This window comes from Salmo salar, chromosome 10 (genome assembly GCF_965601325.2).
Source record: "Salmo salar chromosome 10, fSalSal1, whole genome shotgun sequence".
Lineage (NCBI taxonomy): Eukaryota > Metazoa > Chordata > Actinopteri > Salmoniformes > Salmonidae > Salmo > Salmo salar.
Window position 1 is genome coordinate 82,622,587 of NC_138300.1, and position 21,465 is coordinate 82,644,051.

The 21,465-nt window shown below is 42.5% G+C and overlaps 1 protein-coding gene across 1 annotated transcript; it reads right to left on the reverse strand.

Annotated features, from left to right (window-relative positions):
- Positions 1-1,042: 1,042 nt before the first annotated feature.
- mansc4 (MANSC domain containing 4) lies at positions 1,043-3,950 on the reverse strand. The gene is made up of 4 exons (XM_082956620.1): positions 2,789-3,950; positions 2,355-2,489; positions 1,811-2,076; positions 1,043-1,576 (listed from the first exon to the last, which is right to left on the reverse strand). The coding sequence occupies exons 1-4, from the start codon at positions 3,006-3,008 to the stop codon at positions 1,043-1,045; spliced, it is 1,155 nt and encodes a 384-aa protein (XP_082812746.1). The 5' UTR covers positions 3,009-3,950.
- Positions 3,951-21,465: the final 17,515 nt, after the last annotated feature.

Below are 21,465 nucleotides of genomic sequence, written 5' to 3' on the forward strand. Positions count from 1 at the left end.
GTTCTGAAATTTGGGCTAAGTTCTTACTGTTATTTCAACAAGTGCTTTTTACATCACTAGACAGTGGACACAAATGTTTACTGTATTACCCTCTCTTCCTGGCTTCAAACCCATCACCTTCTCCCCTCTGGCCCAGGGGGACAAAGAGAAGCACCCTACTGAAATGACATTCAGCAATGGGCCTATAAAAAATAAATCACCAAACCCTTCAAAAAGGTTCCTGCTCTGGTCCATGTGATTCTGGGTCAGGTGAAACCCCATGTGCAGGAAAGATGTTCTGGAGGAGTGGTGGCAAGATGGGTCTGAGCCTAAGATACACCTCCACTCGCATACACCACAGTCCATTTAGCAGCTTACTGCCTCAGATCAAAACTTGGCTTGTTGCAGCAGCTTTTCTTGCTTGGAAGCCCCCATCAATGCACTTAAAGCAGAGCAGACACTGGGCACTGTCCATGGAGTTTGGCATCAACATCTGTTTGATTTCATTCGACCGCATCAAGATGTAGGTCTGCCAAAAGGACGTACGGTATCTTTAGGCAAATGACCTACAAATGCATCAGCAGTTACTGAAAGTCTCAAGCCATTACATCAGTATTAACCACAATCCTCACAGCAACTTTGGTCTCACAGTTTTGGCATGTACTTCAATTCATTCTCTACTGGGTCTACGGAATCTAAAATAAGCTCCATGCAGCTCATCTTTTCAAAACCACTAAAGTATAGGTATACATAAGTAAGATGATACTGAACATGTCAGAATGGGGAAAAAATAACTGCATTTCTTTTACCATTTACACCAGTGATGGTCCCGATCTTTGCTTTTCAGTTTCAGTGGTTTTTCCAGACTACACACACACACATACAGATTGTGTTTGAAGGGAGGAAAACAACATTCGCAGGTCGGTGGCAGGTCCCTTTGCTAAATTGATGATTGTTTCTGATGTAAACATTACTTCTCTAGTGGACTAGCATTACTTTACTTTTAAATGTGCAGTTCCCTGTAAAAGCTTTGTTAGTCCCTGTTTTGAACCCCATGGTTACCTCAGGAGCTCTCCCTGACAATGGCATACTTAATGAGGCGCATGGACCCCCCTTTCCCCCTCCAGGTGGTCCTGTACCGGCCCTTCCTCTTCCTCCGACCCCTCCAGCTCACCACTAGCAGCACGGAACAGCAGCAGCTCAGCAGCACCGTGACGACCGTCACCGCGGCAACCAGCAGGGTGTGTGCCGCTACGTGCCACCCTGGGCCCAAACCACCGGGTGAGGGGGACTCCACCGCGCCCTGGCTACCCTGGTCGCCTTCTCCCCCTGCGGCCTCTGTTAGGTTCCTGCCCACGTAGCCCTTGGTGTCGTTGAGGTCCTGCTTGTTACTGCCATCCACGTTGGCTGCAGGAGCCAGGGAGGTCAGGGGACTGGTGGTGGTGGTGGCCATCCTGGCTGTGGATGTGGGCTGCTGGGTAGGTGTGGTGGGATGAGGGGTGGTAGTTGATTCTCTGTGGGTTGATGGATAGGCAGGGATGGTCTGGGTGGTGTAGGGGGCAGTCGTGGTGGGGGTCGGGGGAGTGGTGGTGGGGGCCTGGGTTCCCAGGGTGGGCATTATGGTGGAGGAGGGGGTGGATGTGACGGGGGATTGAGTAGTGCCCAGAGTAGGGCTCTGGGGTGCGGCGGTGGTGGTGGTGGTGGTGGTGGTGGTGGCGGCGGTGGTGGCGGTGGTGGTGGTGGCGGTGGTGGTGGCGGGGGTGGTGGCGGTGGTGGTGGTGGCGGCGGTGGTGGTGGTGGTGGCGGCGGTGGTGGTGGTGGTGGTGGTGGCGGGGGTGGTGGTGGTGGCGGGGGTGGTGGTGGTGGCGGGGGTGGTGGTGGTGGCGGTGGTGGTGGTGGCGGCGGTGGCAGTGGTGGTGGAGATCCTGGCAGTAGGGGCTATGGTTAGAGGCTGGACAGGGGGGACGGGTGGCCGGTTGAACTGGCGCTTGTCTGAGGCTAGGGGCTGTGAGGCGTTGACTCTGGTGTAGAGGTGGGGCAACACCCGCACGTTGGAGGTGAAGTACTTTCCAAACACCAACAGGTCCGGATCCACCCCTGTGTGAGACCCAAGACATCCAACCCCACAGTCAAATGCTGTCAGAGTAGCAGGTGATAAATCATTTCACTGAAGCCTATACCATCCCAAATCACTCAATATAAGCTATAAGAGTGTATAAAGTGCCTGCAATGTTCTAGGTAAAGCTTTTTGTGTGTGTATTAATAACCAGTAATATACATCTGTGTTTGGCTTCTTTTAGAATTCATAGAAACAAACAGCACTAAAGCACGACTTAGTTCCTGGGTCTAAACATGTTTATCTTATGGAGGCTCACCTTTGGTGATGTTGTACAGGATGACGTTGCCTCTGTAGCTTAGGATACAGCTCTCCAATGTTGGACAGTGCATATGAAAACAGTTCACGTTCTCTTGGATGGTGTCATAGTGGAATATCGCCAGGTTACAAGAAACTAAGGAGTTACATAAAATGTTAATTATCCATCGACGCACCCTGCAACAGATGAATAAACTTTTGCGTAGCGCAGTCACACATGACATGCTACGCCTGTCCAACTGGCAGGGCACCTGATTATAATATTGTACAAAATTGCCTCCAATAGGTCATGAATTAAACATTTGAGAATACTTTTTTAATGTCGACATTTACATAATGGTACATTTGGGTTCTAGTAGGGTTAAACTGATATCGCTGCGCATCTAGTATATAGTACAAATCCGATACAAAAATGAACAATTACAGTAAACTTACAATTTCTCGTAAGGCAACAGGTTCGGCTGCATTTCAGAGCTGTCTCTTCTTGGTAATACTTCAGAAGCTGAGCGCCTCTTCTCTGAGATTCCTCAATGTCGATGAATATACCAGGGTATTGACGAATCCAGCAGTTTTTATAATAAGTAGTCGGCGAACACCTCGATTCCGTGTGGTACACCAAACTCAGAATCGTTAGCAAACCCCATGGAACAGTCATTGCGCGTGTAATATGTAATCAAATCATGTTAAAATTCAAGTTGAATAGAGGATCGTCAACATTTTCGGACACATCTGCGAGGTTCTCTTGAACTTGGTCGATTGACAGAAATGATGTCGGACTGCTTGCGCCAGCTATGTGTGTCCTAGCCAGGTGTGTCACGACTACGTAGGCTACCAGAGGACGAGTTTGCGCGGAATCTCTCTGAGTCAAGCCCACATTGTTTTCGCGGTTCTATTTGCGAGGCCGGTATGTCTGATCTCTGCAAACTGTTCATTTATGTACCCTACCACTAGCAGTAATGTAGTACTGGCTTTATTATCAGTTGCAAAGAAAACGTAGAGTAGCGGTACTTGCCAAATAGGCTTCATTACGCTTGCCAAGTGGGTGCCAAACGTCCCCATCTGGTTGCTGCTATTCACATTATAGCCTGTAGCGGTTTAGCCTGTATTATTGACTCTTAGACTCAACTCAATTAAGTAAACGTTATTTATTTTTACCATTATACCGTTAGATCAGTGCACACTGACCCTACCTCAATACGTCATCGGTAAATCCAAACAGACAGGGAATGCCACAACCCATTGTTCCCACTCTCCACAATATCTGTTTTCAGGGGCAGACATATGAGAGAGGATTACCATAATTGTAACTAGCAGCCTAGATTCTTAAGAACTAGATTACGAGACTAAGATATGTTTCTCCCTCACTCCCTTTTGTTCCACATGTTTCCCACCTATTGTCAGCATGTCGGTCAACCACGGTGCCACATTCCCATTATCCACATCTTGGCCCAGCTAGGGTACTGGCTCACAGGTTTAGATAGAATACTTACAAATTGAAGTGTTTATGCAAGGTTTGGAGTCCAGCTCTGATAGTGAGGAAAAGAGTTTCAACTAACAATGACCCATGGACCCGGGAAGGCTGCTCATAGTGACCTGCCAGCGCAGCACAGCCTGAAACTGGCTTCCGCCCCAGACAGAGACTACACACCAGCGGGGCAGGCTTTAACAGTCATAATGAGCTACTGCTACTGGGGTATAATCTGTGGATTGGTAATGATGACGTTTGTATGCCAGGCGCCCAGACCACAAAATTGAACATTGCTGGAGGTTACATCTCTGAACACAAATCAGATATTTCGGGGAGATGCCTTGCAATGTAAATTATCTCAGGTAGTATGCTTATAGTTGGTTACTCATAGAAAGATAGATACCATATCATACGTGCATATATTTTCCATGAGTGGTCCCATCGGGATTTGAACCAACAACCATTGGTGTTGCAAGGGCCACGGTCAACCAACTGAGCCACAGAAGACTAGGACCATTTACGCCGTCCTGGGTGTGGTACACAATGGTATTCACCATATAAAAAACTGACTACTAACATACTTCATTCAATACACTTATGGACATCTGCAATATGGGACCAATTATATTTATTGCTGATTAAACGGTCAAACGTTTTGAATGTTTACTATTGCACTATTTATCTAGCTCATCAGAGGATCGTTTTGTATATACGCTTTCTAGCATCAGAGGATAAACGACTGATAATGGAACAGTGTCGCAAGAGAGAGAAGAGAACAGGTGAAGACACTTCAATTAATACGTTTATCAACATGTATTCTGTTGTGGATAAAACAGAATGTTCATTTATATGAATCGTACGTTTTAGATTTGTGTCATTCCTGAAATATCCGTCATTAGGGCTGCAATGAGGGGTTAGTTTATCTGGCCCGGGTTACTCCGGTGGGATAAATTTCAATTTGGTGATAAATTTGAACCTTAGTTTTGGAACTGGGCTGCCTCCCGGGCGTAAACGTGATGCCCTGCTCTGGCGGACAGCGAGGCGGCTCAAAACAAAAGTGACGTAATTAAGCACGTGGAGAGATGAGTAGGAGTCTGTGTTTTCACCTGCAAAAGTGATTGCTTTAGATAAAAACGCTTTATCTGCCAATGAAAACTCGTTTGAAAATGTAAACATATATTTGATGGAAAATAGATGTATGTTTCTGGAAGATGCAGCATGCTGACTTGTTGACATAAATGACGGAGCAGCGCAGATTAATGTTTCATTTGAGATGGGCGCTCCTCCATCCCCGATTTCGCCCGATGACGTGACGGTTCAACCCAGGCCAGCCCAATAGAGCTGCCTCAATGATATTGTTTCCTCATGTGTATCTTTCGATGTTCAATCGGATTGAAGCCTGTGCCACAATCAGGACAGTAACAGCCTAGATTATCCCCTGTGTCAATTTGGATGCACATTTTTAGATCGTTGCTGGAGCTGCAACTTTTGCCACAATGACTGTAATTATATTATCTCTTCCTGTGTGGATCGTTCTGTGATAGCTCAGAGTTCCACTCTGATTAAATGTTTTGCCACAAAAATGACAGAGATATGATTTCTCCCCTGTGTGAATCCTCAAGTGTGTTTTTAGATTTCCATTCTGGTTGAATCCTTGGCACAATGACGACAGTTAAATGATTTCTCCCCTGTGAGAATCCTCATATTCATTTGCAGACGTCAACTCCGAATGAACGTTTTGCCACAAACTATTTGGCTGCTCCCCTGTGTGGGTCCTCATGTGTATTTTCAGATTTCCATTCTGATTTAAGGGCAGGTAAAATAAGTTTCCCCTATGTGGCGTCTCATGTGCATCAGTTTACCCTTCTTGCTGAACCATTTACCATAAACATGACAACAAAAGCTATCTGCATTGTGAGTTTGGAGGTGATCTTTCATCATTTCCGTGGACTTTGTATGTTTTCCACACAGACCACAAATCTGTTAATTATCCGGGTTTGCACATGTTTAATCAATGAGCCCGTATGATGAAAAGATGTGCCACACACCTTACAACAACAGGGATTAGCATGACTTGCCTGGGTGATTTCAGGAGGGACAACTGTGTGGATGTTATCCCTTAGTATTGATACGGGACCTTTGTCCTTTTACCATATTTGTTCTCTTTGATTTGACTGGCTTAAAACCTGACACGGGTCCTCCATTCTCCACACCATTGTCACTTTCATTGTTTTCACCCTGAGCTGCAGAACAGTCTGGATTTACTGCAGATAATGTCTCCTCAGCAGCAGCTGTTAATCTGTCATTGAGAAAATCCATACAGAAAAGTAATACATGGCCATATATGGACTTATATATCAAAGAACGTGACATATATTTTAAAATATATGTTAATTTATTCAAAACCCATATATAAACGTAACATACATTTAAAAATATATAATTATATATTTCAATAGCCTACTATATTTAAATCTCACAACCCCATACAAACAATAATAGCATGGATGTACTGAGAATATTACTTTGTTTTAGTTCAATGCCTTTTCTTTACATGGCATATATTTAAAAACAATACATCGATTTCACACTTAGAAAATAATTCACCCCTAACTGAATTTAGTGTTAGGCAACCTTATGACTACTTTGCTGTTTCTTGTATCTACTATAGATGATACTTGCCATCTCATTTTGAGATTAGATTGAGAATGCGGAGACTATTGTAGGTTTATCATTTGTGACGTACACATCTTTGAAAACCCACAGAAACCTATCGAAGTATGAATGTTTATAAAACATGGTTTAGATATTGTTGTTGTCAGTGGCGATTTTAGACTGTAAATCTTGGTGGGGCAAAAAAAATAAAAAAATATGCCAGCAAAGCCACTACACAACACTAAACAATACATTAAATGCACTATAACGGTGACAAACAGTACCCTCAAACTGTTAGGCCCTACATAAAGCTGTCCTAACAGCAGTCCCAACACCTTACCACTGCTACACCTGGCTATCAGCGGAGCCTTGTCTGGCAGTGGAACAGTTCATTCAGCCTCATATATTGCCTTTTAAAAAAACATAGCTGATATGACTGACTTGCAAAAACAAATGTGGTTTCTAATGACAATTGAGATGTACAAACTATGGCGTAAGGGGACGACAAGCAGATAAGAGGCAATCCATAATTTTGATTAAGACATTACTGAGCAAGCTAGGATGGACATAATGTTAGTCAATATAGCTATTTGGTTAGCACTTTTGAAATGTACAGCGACAAAATTCTGATCATGGGCCTTTCTTACAGTGTTCTCCCTATACGCCAAGTCAAAACCGTAGGATAAATAAAGGGGGCATATAAGCAGACAATGAAAGCTCTTAAAGTGCATGATAATAATATTTCTCTAAAACAGCTTATAGGCTACATGTGCACCACCAAGTCAGAATAGTAGGTAAAATTAAGAGTGGTAAATAGACCTAATTATTAGGGTGAGGCACATGAGCTACTAACATTTTGCTACACAAAATACAATTAGTTTTACTTTCTTAGCTACAGTATACATATCTCCCTGGCATATTACATCATATATGCAGCAGCATACAATACATTTTTGAACTCACCTTGTTGTGCTGTGCTCACTTGAACAGGAAGGTGGTGCGGCGGTCCTTCGTGGGCAAATGTTGTCATCAAAGTCTGGCATTCTCTGGCTTTATGGTGCTTTCAAAACAACTTGAGGCCGGATTTACAATTCCAAATTTGGATGAAAGTTCAAAACATATTTCCCAGTCGGAGCTCGTTTATTCCTGACTTCCCAGTTGTCTTGAACTCACCGAAGTCAAGTTTTTGCAGTTCCGAGTTAACAGTTGTTTTGAGCGCGGCACAAATCATGCTTCATTGACAGCATTGCCAATGTTGAATGTTTATCATTTTAAATTTGGAAAAGAGCCCCTTAAACCCAGATTTGGGACCACACAGCCACTGTCACTGATTCCTTCCAAACCACTCGTTGAATTTGTGATTTTCAACTTTGTTGTGTAATGTTTATGTCCAATGGATGATGAGCACCTATACTTTTTATCTAGAATTTGTCTTCATTATTTCTCTTCATATGACAAGGATTAAAAAGGATTTGCCAGTAGATTGTCAACTTGATTCATGATGATGACTGCTAGCTAAGATTTTGAAAGTATGATGTTGACATGATTCGTCCAATCAAAGCTACTGTACATATAACGTGATTTGACGTAATTTTATCAGTGGACAATGACCTTAAGCCTTCTTGGATGAGGACTTCTAATGTAACTATGGCAGCACCCAAAGGGATAGAATTATCGAGGTCTCCTCTTAGACTTTGCGGTGACGTAGTGTCCCCGTGAGTGACAGAACACTGAGCCAATCACAGCGCAACGCTCCGTATTTTCTGCTGGCTTGCCCCACCACCACAGAAAGCACTGTGCTAGGCTGAAACACCTGCATTTTGAAGCTGCCTTACTCAAGAAAACAAAAAAAGAGACCATGTTTGTATGCAGCTTTATTAACTCAATTATATATATTCTTTTTACATTGTTTGCAAACTGATATGTGACACGTATTAATGCCAAAATAACATGAAAACAGGCAAACCCCCATTAAAAATGCTGGGCTCAAACATATGTATGAATGACGGGTCACCACTGGTTGTTGTAATCAATGACTGTATATGGCTGAAATCCTTGAGTTCTCCAAGGTTTTCCATTGGGAATTCCTTATGCCTGTTGCCCACAGCAGGGGGCACAGGCATCTCCCCTCCCCTCAACAACACTCAAAGAAGATGCCTGTGACAACAACTACAACTGTTTCTTCTCCTTTCTCTTTTTTCTTTGTTCTCATAAACAGGTATGTGGTGTAGACAAGCACATATTCTATATAAAATATTAGAGTCGAAATGGTTATCTGAGTGACGCTTACCTTTTATGTTGAAATTGTAAAGTTGAAATGTGTAAATTGACGGAGTGAAAACTGTTAGCGATCTTGACATAGAGATGACTGGGTTTGCGGCTATACAAGGCTAGCCCACAGAATAACATAAGAAAGAATTGCGCCAGATAATATTCTGGTTTGAAATGATTGATTTAAATAAAGGTTAAATAAAAAATAAAGAAATGGGACTCCTGATCACGACCGGTGTGATACAGCCCAGGACCGAACCTGGGTCTGTAGTGACGCCTATAGCAGTGCCTTAGACCGCTGCGCCACTCGGAGTCCCTATGTGTGTAACAGTATAGCTTCTGTCCCTCTCCTCGAACCAGGGACCCTCTGCACACATCGACAACAGCCACCCTTGAAGCATCATTACCCATCGCTCCACAAAAGCCGCGGCCCTTGCAGAACAAGGGTAACACCTACTTTAAGGTCTCAGAGCGAGTGACGTCACCTATTGAAACACTATTAATGCGCACCCGGCTAACTAGCTAGCCATTTCACACCGGTTACATGTGGATTCTTTTTTCGTGAAACGTAGTACACGATCATTAACTTTTACATCATCTGAGATTAAGATAAATAATGAGAACATATATTTTTTAATACAAGTCAATGTATTAGCTAATATAACTATTTTAAATAGAGGATGTGTTGTTACTGTACTTACAATACTTTCTAGTCTTTTACAGCATCTGAGTGAATTATTTATGTTTTGTAGATTGAAATTCACCCAGGCTCAAACAGTTACTGTCCCAAAGAATGTCTGGATGGCGGAGTTGTCAACCGTGATGGAGAGGTCTTGGAGTGGCCATCCCAGGAGGAAGAGCAGCTCCGTTTTGTTGAGATCATGGCTAGGAGGGGCCTTGGGGATGAGGGAGGAGCTTTCTCAGGCTCAATAGAATTGTCACATTTTTGGAGGTCTCCAACTCAGAATGAACGTATAAGGATAACAGGTGTTGTGTCGGAGATACACTATATGACCAAACGTATGTGGACACCTGCTCGTCAAACATCTCATTCCAAAATCAAAGGCATTAATATGGAGTTGGTCTCCCCTTTGCTGCTATAACAGCCTCAACTCTTCTGGGAAGGCTTTCCACTAGATGTTGGAACATTTTTGTGGGGACTTGCTTCCATTCAGCCACAAGAGCATTAGTGAGGTCGGGCACTGATGTTGGGCGATTAGGCCTGGCTCACAGTCGGCGTTCCAATTCATCCCAAAGGTGTTCGATGGAGTTGACAGTTATTTTGCTGATGTTGCTTCCAGAGGCAGTTTTGAACTCGGTAGTGAGTGTTACAACCGAGGACAGACAACTTTTACGAGCTTCAGCACCTGGCGGTCTCGTTCTGTGAACTTGTGTGGCCTACCACTTCACGGCTGAGTCGCTGTTGCTCATAGACGTTTCAAATTCACAATAACAGCACTTACAGTTGACCAGAGCAGCTCTAGCAGGGCAGAAATTTGACAAACTGATTTGTTGGAAAAGGTGGCATCCTATAACTGGGCCACATTGAAAGTCACTGAGCTCTTCAGTAAGGCCAATCTACTGCCAACGTTTGTCTATGGAGATTGCATGGCTGTGTGCTCAATTTTATACACCTGTCAGCAACAAGTGTGGCTGAAATAGCCAAATCCACTAATTTGAACAGGTGTCAATATTAATTTTGTATATATAGTGTATCGGTCTCCAGGCATCTGTGAGCGCATGGGCAGCGCCATTGAGACATACAACGTTGTGATCTGCTAGCTACTATACCAGGAGACCAGCAATCTTGCTAAGCTAATGATATGCTAGCTTCAATCATCTCCAAACTGCACGCAGAGGCATACATTTTTTAATGAGTTCATCTGACTCTGGGTAAGTAGAAAAAGTACCTAAATCTCAAATTCTTGCCGTATCCCATTAAACATGAATACACCATCACATGGTTGGGGTCAATTTCAATTCAATAAACTGAAGGATGTTAAAGGGATAGTTTGCTGTTTTACACCTCATAGTCAGATTGCTAACAAACAAAAAATAATGGGGGTGATGGGGGCAATTAGTCAAAGTTTGTGGCCAAATCCCCTCAGGTTACCAGTGATTATTCAAACAACTCTAAGTAATGGATTACAGTTTCTACTGGCCCATGGACTACTTTCAGGGTAAGGAACCATCCGACTGACTTCGGCGTAAAAAAGTTAACTATCCTTTAATTTACAAATCAATCATTGCAAATAGGGCATTAATGTTCAAGGATTTTTAAATGAAACTGAATTGGATCATTTAATGACCCCAAACCCAACCCCTAACTGTTCTATGTGCTCTTTATTTTATATTTGTTGCTTTCCCCCCCACAGATGCTGTCATGAAGCACTTCCTGGATGCAACAAAAGGGACAAGTGGGAACGGTTTAGAACAGTAAAATGGCTGAATTGAGAAGTGATGAAAGAAAAAAAATGAAAGAAATGTCATCCTAATCAAGTTGAGTGTTTAGTGTAGTTTGTTCTAAGGTTTTATTACCATGACTACAAAGATCACTCAAATAGTGATCCCGTAACATATATGTTAACACATACTGTTAACATATAAAGGGACATATTTGTAATAAACATTTTAATACTACATGTCACACATGAGCATTTAAGTATTATACATGTATGCAGATATACTGAAAAAAATGATAAAATAATAATAAATATATATAAATGCAACATGCAACAATTTCAAAGGTTTTGCTGAGTTACAGTTCATATAAAGGAAATCAGTCAATTGAAATAAATTCATTAGGCCCTAATATACAGATTTCACATGACTGGGCAGGGGCGCAGCCATGGGTGCAACATGGCCAAGTGCAACATGGCCAATGTACGGAATAAATGCACTTGTAAATGTAGAGTGGGAAACTGATTAAAACATACAATCCCTGGATGAAGAAAATATCATTTCCAGAAGTATCCATCATATGAATCGGCCCACTTGAGCATATCATCAATCATTGCATCTTACTTGTCTCTCCCGTGAGTCCTTGTGTACTTTTAAGATTTGATCCTGAAACATCTGTCACAACAACTGCAACGATATTATTTCTCCCCTGTGTGGGACTTTCTATGATATTTCAGATTTCCACTCTGATTGAACGCTTTGCCACAATCAGGGCAGCGAAACGGCTTCTCCCCTGTGTGAATCCGGATGTGTTTCTTCAGATCGCCGCTGGTGCTGAATCCTTTGCCACAAACAGGACAGTGACACGTTTTTTCCCCTGTATGGCTTCTCATGTGCACTATCAGATTGCTGTTTAAGGTGAACCATTTACTACAAACATGACAACAATACCTAGCTGCAATATGAGTCTGGAGGTGATCTTTCATACTTTCTGTTGACGCCATATGCTTTCCACACACTCCACAAAGTGTTTCTTTATCGTTTGTATGAGTTTGAACATGTTTAAATAATAAGCCCATGTAATGAAAATACTTGCCACACACCTTACAACAACCAGGAGTAGCATGATCTTGCCGGGGTGATTTCAGGTGGAACAACTGTGTGGATTTGTTATCCTTAGTGTTGATAAGGGAGCTTTGTAATTTTACCATCTTTGTTTCCTTTGATTTGACTGACTTGAAACCTGACGGAGGTCCGCCAGTCTCCATACCACTGTCACTTTCACCGTGTTCACTCTGAGCTGCAGGACATTCTGGATTTACTGCAGAGAGGGGCTGAAAGACACTGGTTGGTTCTGATTCTCCGTAGTCCTTTCCATCAGGTTCTGTTTTGATCTGTTCAGTTGTAGTGCTGGGTAGAGTGTCTCTCTCTCCGTTCCCTTCCTTTTGGGCTTGATAGGGATGTGAGGGTTGAGTTGGGTCTTCATCATAAGCGGGAGTGAATATGGAGTCTTTAGTATGAGCCTCAAGCCCTTGAAGCTGCTCTTCCTTCTGAGTGGCCCCATGTTCCTCTTTGATCTGTGTGGACTCTGGGTTCTCATGCCTCAGACTGGAGCTCCACTCCTGCTGCTCCGGGGGAATGTCCACTTCAGAGACAGAGAGACAGAGCTGCTGGAGGTCTGGGGGGAAAGGAGAAAGAATGAAAATTAGTGCTGACATTATGCCAAGGTTTATCCTAGGAATTTTTCAGCAGTGACTCTCTTGCACTGGCTCTATGCACACTCACTGGACTCTGCCCACACACACACACACACACACACACACACACACACACACACACAAAAGTTTGGGGTCACTTAGAAATGTCCTTGTTTCTGAAAGAAAAGCAAAAAAAAAAAATCTCCATTAAAATAACATAAAATTGATCCGAAATACAGTGTAGACATTGTTAATGTTGTAAATGACTATTGTAGCTGGAAACGGCAGATTTTTTATGGAATATCTACATAGGCCCATTATCAGCAACCATCACTCCTGTGTTCCAATGGCACATTGTGTTAGCTAATCCAAGTTTATAATTTTAAAAGGCTAATTGATCATCAGAAAACCCTTTTGCAATTATGTTAGCACAGCTGAAAACTGTTGTCCTGATAAAAGATGCAATAAAATTGGCCTTCTTTAGACTAGTTGAGTATCTGGAGCATCAGCCTTTGTGGGTTTGATTACAGGCTGAAAATGGCCAGAAACAAAGAACTTTCTTCTGAAACTCATCAGTCTATTCTTGTTCTGAGAAATGTAGGCTATTCCATGCAAGAAATTTCCAAGAAACTGAAGATCTGGTACAACGCTGTGTACTACTCCCTTCACAGAACAGCACAAACTGGCTCTAACCAGAATAGAAAGAGTAGTGGGAGGCCCCAGTGCGCATAACACCAGTCTCAGCGTCAACAGTGAAGAGGCGATTCCGGGATGCTGGCCTTCTAGGCTAAGTTGCAAAGAAAAATCCATATCTCAGACTGGCCAATAAAAATAAAAGATTAAGATGGGCAAAAGAACACAGACACTGGACAGAGGAACTCTGCCTAGAAGGGCAGCATCCCGGAGTCGCCTCTTCACTGTTGACGTTGAGACTGGTGTTTTGCATGTACTATTTAATGAAGCTGCCAGTTGAGGACTTGTGAGGCGTCTGTTTCTCAAACTAGACACTAATGTACTTGTCCTCTTGCTCAGTTGTGCCCCGGGGCTTCCCACTCCTCTTTCTATTCTGGCTAGAGCCAGTTTGCACTGCCATTGGAACACAGGAGTGATAGTTGCTGATAACGGGCCTCTGTACGCCTATGTAGATATTCCATAAAAAAATAGTTTCCAGCTACAATAGTCATTCACAACATTAACAACGTCTACACTGTATTTCTGATCAATTTGATGTTATTTTAAAAATGGACAAAAAAAAAGGGCTTTTCTTTCAAAAACAAGGACATTTCTAAGTGACCCCAAACTTTTGAACGGTAGTGTAGATACACTTTCACATACGCTGCTGCTACTCTGTTTATTATCTATCCTGATTGCAGAGTCATGTACGTATTAACTCAACTACCTCGTACCCCTGTGCACCCCTTGTACATAATCTCATTATTGTTATTTTATTGTGTTAATATTTCCTTTTATGCTAATTATTCTTACTTTCATTGGGAAAGGGCTCGTAAGTAAGCATTTCACTGTAAAGTTTACACCTCCTACACCTGTTGTATTCAGCGCATATGACAAATAAACTTGGATATGATGGGTAGGGTGGAGGGGTGCATTGCTGCTAGCGTTAGTGCAATGACAAGCTAGCTGTTCCTGTAGACTTCCACCCCGTTCGCTTCTACAGACAGTGAGTCACATGGTTGTGTCTTGCTATATAAAGCAGACAGACATCGAGGTGTTCAGTTACTGTTCAATTGAAGGTTAGAACGGGATCTACGGTCTCAGAAAGGTCACCCTCCAGTGGCGGTTCTAGGCCATTTCAACTGGGGGGGCCAAGCTGGGGCCAGTTGTACTGTTAGAGGGGCCAGTTACATTAGACGTTATTGTTGTCATATCGTTTTCTTCACTGCATTGCAGGCATTAGCAGGCAAAAGACCATGTTCATAATCATCATCGTTGCCACTGTCTAATAAGGATGTAAAAAAAGAATGATAGCAAAAATTACTTATGTACAAATTATTTCATACTCCACATTTAGAGGGGCCACAAGGGGGTCCAAAATTGTTGTCACAGGAACATCCAGTCAACGGCAGTCCTATTGGTGAAAACGGTTCATTGATGGGAGAGGTCGAAGGAGAATGGCAAGAATCATGCAAGCTAACAGGCGGGCCACAAACAGGCAAATAACGATGCAGTACCACAGTGGTGTGGAGAATGGATGGGCTATTGCAGCAGACGACCACAACGGGTTCCACTCCTATCAGCTAAAAACAAGAAAAATATGGTTTACCTGGTACTAGATGGGTGTACAAAATAAACTGGCCGGTGAGTGTGTATGTATCAAATATTTTTTTGCAGCAGTGGCAACAATTTAGCAGGGGTGGGCCACCACTGCTAAAAGAATATAAGTGAAACACTGCATTATGACATTTAGACCTACCTACTACAGGTACACTTCCTCTCAAAAATAACTATCTTTGGCATTGCTCCTTTTGTTTCATAAAATGAAGGTTGAGTAAGTTTGACATACGTAATGAGTAACAAACCTGCTCTGTCTTGCTTTATCTCAGGTTGAAGAACAATGTCGAGTAGCCTCTGTAGACGGACAACTTCCTCCTGATTCTCTGCAATGGTTTTTTCAACGACATCGAATATCTCCTCAGCAGCAGCTGTTAATCTATCGTAGAGAAAAACTCTCAACAACTGTATTTTAGACATGTTTAGATAATGCAAGATGATTAGCTAGCTAGCTGTGTTGTTTTAATCGTCTGAAATTCCGCAACACTAAAAAAGTACTTCCGGATCACGGAATTTCGACAAAAATTCAAAGTAAAAGTCCCCACGTAATAGTATAATCGTGTCAATAACCTGTATTTAAATTAGCTAGCTATTTGATTATTTCTCTAGCTAGCTAACGTTAGCCATGTATGCTTATGTCGATGTCGATTAGTATGAAGACGGATTCAAGGCCACCATAGAAATATAAAACATCTAATATTTTAACCCCCAAAATGTATAAGACTCTTTGACAACCTGCTCTTTAATTGTCCAAGTCACTTGTCAATATTACTTATCAGCTACTGTTAACTTTAGCTAGCTAACTGTATAAATGAATAGCACACATAAGAGGGGTAATTACATTTTCGATCTAACGTTAACACATCCACTGAACAATCATATGCAATACTGCCATAAGGGTGTAGACTCAGGTCTTTACCTATTAAACCCAAGAGCCGCTAACAGTTTTGTACCGGCATCAGTACGGGTTTAAAAATATTTGTGTGACTTACATTTATCTTGTATACCTTGTAAGCATTTGCATCTGTCACGTGAATGTTCTATTCTACAAAATGTTTTACATTTCTCAAGGCCATCTGGTCAGACTGAATGATTGTTAAGTTACACACAGTAACACATTTATACACTGCATGGTTTCCCCTATATCTAAAAAAACAGACAGGAAATTGAAACTCGCCTTTGAAAAGACAAAAGGATTTCTGTGCCCAAAGTGCTGAATTCCACTCCTGAGGAACTTCCTTTGTTTTTAGAGAGGAAGGAGTTGACGAGAAGTAATTAAGGCTCTTAAGGCTCTTGGCCTCATTATAACTAATATATTGTTATTTTTAGAGTTGTTACTGTTTTCCTTGTGTGGGGCCAATATCTCAAGCCTTGATTGTCAAAAAGTTAATTGGCAAACAACCACCAACTTGGCATATACAGGCATTCAGAAAGTATACAGACTCCTTGACTTTTTCCACATTTTGTTACTTTACAGCCTTATTCTAAAATGGATTAAATAGTTTTTTCCCCTCATTAATCTAAACTCAATACCCCATAATGACAAAGCTAAAACTGTTTTTTTGAAATGTTTGCAAATGGGTATTGGTTATCTTGGGTGTGACTCTACAAGCTTGGCACACCTGTATTTGGAGAGTTTCTCCCATTCTTCTCTGCAGATCCTCTCAAGCTCTGTCAGGTTGGATGGGGAGCGACGCTGCACAGCTATTTTCAGGTCTCTCCAGAGATGTTCGATCGGGTTCAAGTCCAGGCTCTGGCTGCGCCTCTCAAGGATATTGAGATTTGTCCCGAAGTCACTCCTGCTTGTCTTGGCTGGGTGCTTAGGGTTGTTGTCCTGTTGGAAGGTGAACCTTCACCCCAGTCTGAGGTCCTGAGTGCTCTGGAGCAGGTTTTCATCAAGGATCTCTCTGTACTTTGCTCCGTAAATTTTTCCATCAATCCTCACTAGTCTCCCAGTCCCTGCCACTGAAAAACATCCCCACAGCATGATGCTGCTATCACCATGCTTCACCGTAGGGATGGTGCCAGGTTTCCTCCAGACGTGACGCTTTGAATTCATGCCAAAGAGTTCAATTTTGGTTTAATCAGAACAGAGAATCTTGTTTCTCATGGTCTGACAGTCCTTTAGGTGCCTTTTGGCAAACTCCAAGCGGGTTGTCATGTGGCTTTTGCTGAGGAGTGTCTTCCATGTTGCCACTCTACCATAAAGGCCTGATTGGTGGAGTACTGTAGAGATGGTTGTCCTTCTGGAAGGTTCTCCCATCTCCACAGAGGAACTCTGGAGCTCTGTCAGAGTGACCATTGGGCTCTTGATCACCTCCCTGACTAAGAAGAGTCTTGTTGGTTTCAATTTTTTTTTTTAAAGAATGATGGAGGCCACTTTGTTCTTGGGGACCTTCAATGCTGCAGAAATGTTTTGCTAGTTGAAGAAGCATCTCAAGGATGATCAAAGAAATGTTTTGCCACCCTTCCCCAGATCTGTGCCTCGACACAATCCTGTCTCAGAGCTCTACGGATAATTCCTTCAACCTCATGGCTTGGTTTTTGCTCTGACATGTACTGCCAACTGTGGGACCTTATATAGACAGGTGTGTGCCTTTCCAAATCATGACCAATCAATTGAATTTACCACAGGTGGACTCCAATCAAGTTATAGCAACAAAACAAAAGAAATATATATTATTATTTAACTAGGCAAGTCAGTTAAGAACAAATTCTTATTTACAATGACGGCCTAGGAACAGTGGGTTAACTGCCTTGTTCAGGGGCAGAACAACAGATTTTTACCTTATCAGCTCGGGGATTTGATCTAGCAACCTTTCGGTTACTGGCCCAACGCTCTAACCACTAGGCTACCTGCCACCCTCAAGGATGATCAATGGAAACAGGATGAAAATGAGCTACATTTCGAGTCTCATAGCAAAGGGTTTGAATACTTATGTAAATAAGGTATTTCAGTTTTAAATATTTTATACATTTGCAACAATTTCTAAAAACCTGTTTTCGCTTTCTCATTTCTCAATCTCGTTGATTGACGAGGAAATAAATGTTTTTTAATCTATTTTAGAATAAGGCTGTAATGTAACAGAATTTGGAAAAAGGGAAGGGGCCTGAATACCTTTCCTATGCCCTGTAGGTGTTCCTCATCTTGTAGGTGAATGCACACAGGTTCCGTTACTTGATACTGAATTCACACTGAGTGTACAAACATTAGGAACACCTGCTCTTTCCATCACATAGACTGACCAGGTGAATCCAGCTGAAAGATATGATCCCATATTGATGTCACTTGTTAAATCCACTTCAATCAGTGTAAATGAAGGGGAGGAGACAGGTTAAATAAGGATTTTTAAGCCTTGAGACAATTAAGACATGGATTGTGTATGTGTGCCATTGAGGGTGAACGGGCAAGACAAAATATTTAAGTGCCTTTGAACGGGGTATGGTAGTAGGTGCCAGGCGCACCGGTTTGAGATTGACAAGAACTGAAACACTGCTTAGTTTTTCACGTTCAACAACTTCCTGTGTGTATCAAGAATGATCCACCACCCAAAGGACATCCAGCCAACTTGACACAACAGTGGGAGGCATTGAAGTCAACATGGGCCAGCATCCCCGTGGAAAGGTTTCGACACCTTGTAGAGTCCATGCCCCGACAAATTGTGGATATTCTGAGGGCAAAATCTGGTGCAACTCAATATTAGGAAGATTCTCCTAATGTTTTGTATACTCAATGTATACTTTAGTTAAAGAACAACCAGTGAATGCTGTGTGACATGCAATTCTTGATTATAGGCCACTCAGGAGTCCTGTGCTGCAGAAGCCAATGATTACGGTGCCGGCAGAGACCACCACTGACACAAGTGATGACAAGGTGGTGCAAAAAATGCAACTCAGTGAGAGTAAAGCGTTTCATAAAGATGCTGACCAAGGAATTGAATGAGGCCACAGACAGATGTAAGACAATGGAGACAGAGGTGACAAACTACAGAAAACTGAACGTGGATCTACAGGAATGCCTGATCGACGATTTATAAACGGATGTGTAAGTGCACTGTAATCGGTATATATTGTATATATATTTTTTTTAACACTGCACTTTAACATGAATATGTTAATGAATGTTTTCACCAAGATGAATGTCAAATATACTAAATAACTTTACTTTTACTTCTCTATCAATAGAAACTCCCAGGACCTTGGCCCTGCTGGAGCCCCTTGTCACACCCGGAAGAGACCACCTGAATGATAAGGCATTCTATTCTAGTTATTATGATGTATACAAAAATATTTCCAAAGTCTGATTGTTGTGGCTATTAATCTTAGATGTCAAGTTAGCCAGTTGATGCTTGAGTGAATGTTGACTGCATTGTACACGCTTGGCAAACAGTCTTGGAGAGGAGGACAGGGCATAGAGTACAGGTGAGTCTTGGCTTACTGTAACTTGGCATACAGTACAGGTGAGTCTTGGAGGTCAGGGTTACTTAACATACAGTACAGGATACGATGTCAGGGTTATCCAAATCTAGGGACAGGCCCACTGGGCAGAAAGCAGTTGAATCAGTGTTTCCATGTCATTTCAACCCCCAACATCTGTGATGACATTGAATCAATGTGGAAAACTAGTTGGATTTGCAAAAAGTCATCAACATAAGGGCATTTTGTATTTTTTTCAACCAACTTTTATCCTAAATCCAATGACAGGGTGAATATTTTTTGTTGATTTCACAGTAATTGACAACTCAACCAAATGTAAACCAAGACTACACGTTGAACTGAGGTCTGTGCCCAGTGCGGGGGTCCAAAAAGACCGACCTGGTGCACAATGTTTAGTTAATGTTGGTTTGCCTGTTAAATAATAGGGTAGAAAGTCATTTCTTCTTGATCCAACATACTCCTGATGAAGTCCCTGATGGAATGATGTTTAAACCTATATGATTATGTTTTACAGATTGGAGAGGGAGTTTTCATCCAAATGGACCAGTTGAAAAACAAAACTGCAAATCAGAGATTCCATGTTTGTGAAAGAATTTACCACGTCAATCTAGGGTTCAGCAACCCTCAGCACCACGAGGGAAAAGCCTTCCCCACATTAACAGCTCCAAAACCTCCCCTGACTCTGAAGAAATATAAGGCCTTAAGTTGTAATTAGCTATAATTACCCTTCATGCCCATACTCTTTTTTTTTTGTATTGCAAGCTATGATCCTTTAGTCTGGGTACCAGTCTTTTTAGCTAACATTCCACTCCTTGTCATTTGCCAAAAAGACTGGCCTTTCGGCTATCTCAATGATTTATGGCGCAGTTGCTAATTGATAGTTGGAAACATCACCGTTGCCGCCTGCTATAGACCCCCCTCGGCCCCTAGTTGTGCTCTGGACACCATATGTGAACTGATTGCCCCCCATCTATCTTCAGAGCTCGTGCTACTAGGTGACCTAAACTGGGACATGCTTAACACCCCAGCCATCCTACAATCCAAGCTTGATGCCCTCAATCTCACACAAATTATTAATGAACCCACCAGGTACAACCCCAAAGCCGCAAACACTGGCACCCTCATAGATATCATCCTAACCAACGTGCCCTCTAAATACACCTCTGCTGTTTTCAACCAAGATCTCAGCGATCACTGCCTCATTGCCTGCACCCGTAATGGGTCAGCGGTCAAACGACCTCCACTCATCACTGTCAAACGCTCCCTGAAACATTTCAACGAGCAAGCCTTTCTAATCGACCTGGCCCTGGTATCCTGGAAGGATATTGACCTCATCCCGTCAGTAGAGGATGCCTGGTTATTTTTTAAAAATGCCTTCCTCACCATCTTAAATAAGCATGCCCCTTTCAAGAAATTTAGAACCAGGAACAGATATAGCCCTTGGTTCTCCCCAGACCTGACTGCCCTTAACCAACACAAAAATATCCTGTGGCGTTCTGCATTAGCATCGAACTGCCCCCGCGATATGCAACTTTTTAGGGAAGTTAGAAACCAATACACACAGGCAGTTAGAAACGCCAAGGCTAGCTTTTTCAAACAGAAATTCGCTTCGTGCAACTCCAACTCTAAAAAGTTCTGGGACATTGTAAAGTCCATGGAGAATAAGAACACCTCCTCCCAACTGCCCACTGCACTGAGGATAGGAAACTCTGTCACCACCGATAAGCCCACTATAATTGAGAATTTCAATAAGCATTTTTCTACGGCTGGCCATGCTTTCCACCTAACTACCCCTACTGCATTCAACAGCACTGCACCCCCCACAGCAACTCGCCCAAGCCTCCCCCATTTCTCCTTCTCCCAAATCCATTCAGCTGATGTTCTGAAAGAGCTGC

Excerpts from the sequence above, each read along its gene's own strand:
- mansc4 (XM_082956620.1), bottom strand. The coding sequence starts at position 3,008 with ATGACTGTTCCATGGGGTTTGCTAACGATTCTGAGTTTGGTGTACCAC. Across the intron at positions 2,490-2,788 it reads CTGTTGCCTTACGAGAAATT|TTTCTTGTAACCTGGCGATA; the intron begins GTAAGTTTACTG and ends GTAACTCCTTAG. Across the intron at positions 1,577-1,810 it reads CCGCCACCACCACCACCCCC|GCCCCCACCACCACTCCCCC; the intron begins GCCACCACCACC and ends CTGGGAACCCAG.